This window comes from Lactuca sativa, chromosome 5 (genome assembly GCF_002870075.4).
Source record: "Lactuca sativa cultivar Salinas chromosome 5, Lsat_Salinas_v11, whole genome shotgun sequence".
NCBI classification, from domain to species: domain Eukaryota; kingdom Viridiplantae; phylum Streptophyta; class Magnoliopsida; order Asterales; family Asteraceae; genus Lactuca; species Lactuca sativa.
The window spans coordinates 276,698,829-276,702,054 of NC_056627.2; the positions used below are offsets into that span (position 1 = coordinate 276,698,829).

The 3,226-nt window shown below is 35.1% G+C and overlaps 1 protein-coding gene across 1 annotated transcript; it reads left to right on the forward strand.

Moving 5' to 3' along the window:
* Window positions 1–1,829: 1,829 nt before the first annotated feature.
* LOC111893378 (high mobility group B protein 3) lies at window positions 1,830–3,226 on the forward strand. Its single transcript, XM_023889442.3, has 6 exons — window positions 1,830–1,942; window positions 2,218–2,325; window positions 2,441–2,498; window positions 2,661–2,705; window positions 2,802–2,882; window positions 2,979–3,226. The coding sequence occupies exons 1-6, from the start codon at window positions 1,890–1,892 to the stop codon at window positions 3,063–3,065; spliced, it is 432 nt and encodes a 143-aa protein (XP_023745210.1). The 5' UTR covers window positions 1,830–1,889; the 3' UTR covers window positions 3,066–3,226.

Genomic DNA, 3,226 nt, shown 5'->3' on the forward strand with positions numbered 1-3,226 from the left:
CACATTTTCGATGTTTTGATTTTCAGATCGATGTTTCGCTCATATCGTCGGTGCTACAATGTCCCTATCAACGGTCGTAGTTCATTTGTTGCATTTCTCGGTTTGTCCATCGCCGGCCAAAAAGCCTCGATCTTTCGGTTCTTGGTTTTTCTTCTCCGTCGGTTCTTCTCTAAGTGACGAAGGCTTTCAAATCGAAGGGTTTTAGAGAAGGATTTTCGAGATTGAAGGGTTTTCAAATCGAAGTTATGGCGATGTTGACGGCTCCGACGAAGGTTTTCCATATCGAAGGCTTCAATGGCTCTGACGACTCCGACGAAGGGTCGTAGTGATCTCAAAGGATCGGAGAAGGAGGTTGACAACTCCGATGACACTGGGGGATGAAGATGTGTGTGCTTTAAGATCGAGGGGGTTTTTTTGTCTTCACCGGAAAATCAAGTATGTTTTTGTCTCTTTCAGAAAATTGATGGTTGTTGTGGTGGTGGTGATTTTGTCATGTGCTGGTGGTACAGACAATGGTGGTGGCCTTCAAAGGAGACAAGGAAATGGGTGGCACCAACGAAGTCCATGCCGACGCCACCGGGAAAACGAGGGTGTAAGTGTTTAATGTAGAGATCAATAAATGGGAAAGGGTAGGGAAGATAACACAACACGGTTTTTCTTTTTTTTATGTTTTTTACTTGTTGTAATAAAATACATAAAAATGAATATGCTAAAGGTAAAATCGTCATTTCAGAAAAAGTCAAAACAAAACGGACCAAACTCGCAACAAAATAAAAATTTTGGACCACTAGTGCTAGCACAAACTTTTTTGGACCAAAGTAACAATTTCAACTTACCCTAGGAACCATTTGTACAGTTTAGTTATCTGAAATCCGATGAACATATCTGAAATCGATGCCCCCATTTCGGGGGCATACTACTACCTCCGTCCCAAATTGATAGTCCACTTTTGATTTTGAAGTCTTTTTTCTTAAACTTTGACCTTAAATATTTTTGTTTTTGATAGATAATACGTGATGCAAAATATATGAATGGGTTGTATTTTAAATGTTTGTTCACTTTTATAAGTTTTATCAAGTAATATATAACACAAACAAAAATATTTAAGGTCAAAATTGAAGAAAAAATACTTCAAAAGTCAAAAATGGACTATCAATTTGGGACGGAAAGAGTACTATTTTTCTTCTCTAAAATAATACAAGATAACTCACATACAAATGAAAAATGAATATACTTTAGCATTAAAACCTTGAAATACGTGGAATTTGGGACTTTGAATTCCAAGAAAGACTAACAACATGCAAAATAACAAGGTGTATAAAAGCATAAAGAAAAAAAAAATAATGAATCTAAACATTTTTTAGATAGGGTTGAAAGAGTTTTTTTTTACGCAAATTGAAAGTTACCATTACATGTCTCAAATTCAAAATGACCTCATTTTGGACTTGATAGTGATAGAATGCAAAAAATTGGGTCAAATACAACTATTCTTAAAAATCAAGTTGTCATTTTTTTTTTCTAAAACGTATTTTTAATCTTATAATCAGTTTTTAAGAGTTTATATTATTTGTTATAGATCAAATAACATATTTAATCAACCAAAATATAATCCGACTTACTATAATAACCCAAGGGTTCTATGTTGGTCTTAAAAATATTATTTTAGAATAAAAATTGACATAATATTACTTTTACGGGTCACGATAAAAGCAGTTATATCAATTCAGTCATGACTTCCAACAAGAACAACCTAATTATTTCCCGCCAAATTTTCGAAATTTCGTACACCTCACGCTATAAAGTCAGGCATGCAATGCTCACTTGTTCATTCTCCCCTCACAATTCGTAACGTACAAACCAGATCTCAGTTTCAGAACATTGACGAAGAAATGAGAGGACCTAAGATCACTGCTACCATTGCTCAGAAGAAGCTTAATCCTGAGTAATTTTCTCCGCTTCTCTTCTATGTTTTTATCATCTTCGTGCTCTACTGATCATTATTGATTCGATTCATTAGCGTAGCGATCATGCATTATCTATTGTTTGGATTAATTTCCTTCAGATTTGATGTTATATTCTCTGCTCAATTTATGTGTGATTTGATTTGTAGATTGTTAATCGGTTTTATTCTTCATCGTCTTTCGGTGTTCTTATATCTGATTGCTTGTGGTGATTGATGAAGTTTATATGCTTATTTTTTGTTTGATGTTGCTGAAGGGCAACGAAGAAGGCGAAGGCCGATAAGAGTGTGGCGAAGAAGGAGAAAGCGTCGAAGAAAAATCCCGGTGCTCCGAAGCGACCTCCATCTGCTTTCTTCGTCTTCATGTAAGCTACTCTGTTCATATTTCCTGTTCTCGAGGTTTATGTATATCCGAATCAGATCGATTATTGTTTAATGTTTTAGGATATAACTCATGTTGTTGTTTTCATGATATCGCAGGGAGGAATTCAGGAAGGAATACAAGGAGAATTTTCCTGATAACAAATCCGTCTCCATCGTATGTCTCAGAGATTCATTCACTTTCCTTTACTCTTCTCTTCAGTTTCATTAACTTCATTAAAACCTTTCGTATGATCTATCGTATACCGATCCGATCGTTTTATGTTCATGAAACATAATTGTGATATCGAATTGATGAGTTTAGGTGTTCGTTACACAGGTTGCAAAGGAAGGTGGAGTGAAGTGGAAGGCTATGTCCGACTCTGTAAGATCTCAGATCTGAACTATATAATACAAAACTTCCATCAATTTGTTCTAAGAACCTCTGTATTGATGTTGATTATATATATTTGTTTCATAGGAGAAAGCTCCATACGTGGAGAAAGCAGCTGTGAAAAAAGCAGAGTACGGAATTGTTCTGAAACAGTTCAACGATGATCTCGTAATAATTCCTACACCTTCTTCTTCTGATTGTTATCAAATCATCTATTATTCTCTCAGCTTTATGAAAGTAATTATGTTGTTTATGATCAATCAGAACGAAAACTCAAAGGAGAAGTCGGGATCAACCTCAAAATCATCATCCGATAGCCACGATGACGTGGAGCAGGAAGCTAGCTCTTAGGTCAGATCTATATTTGATAATAAATCAGGTTTTACTAATATGATATAATGTGGATAAAACTCGTATGAAGTTTTTGTTGATTTTGTACTCCTTTCTATATTTGTCTATCACATTAATGATCTACTTAGCTTATCTTCAAAGATGTGTTGATTGTTCTAAAA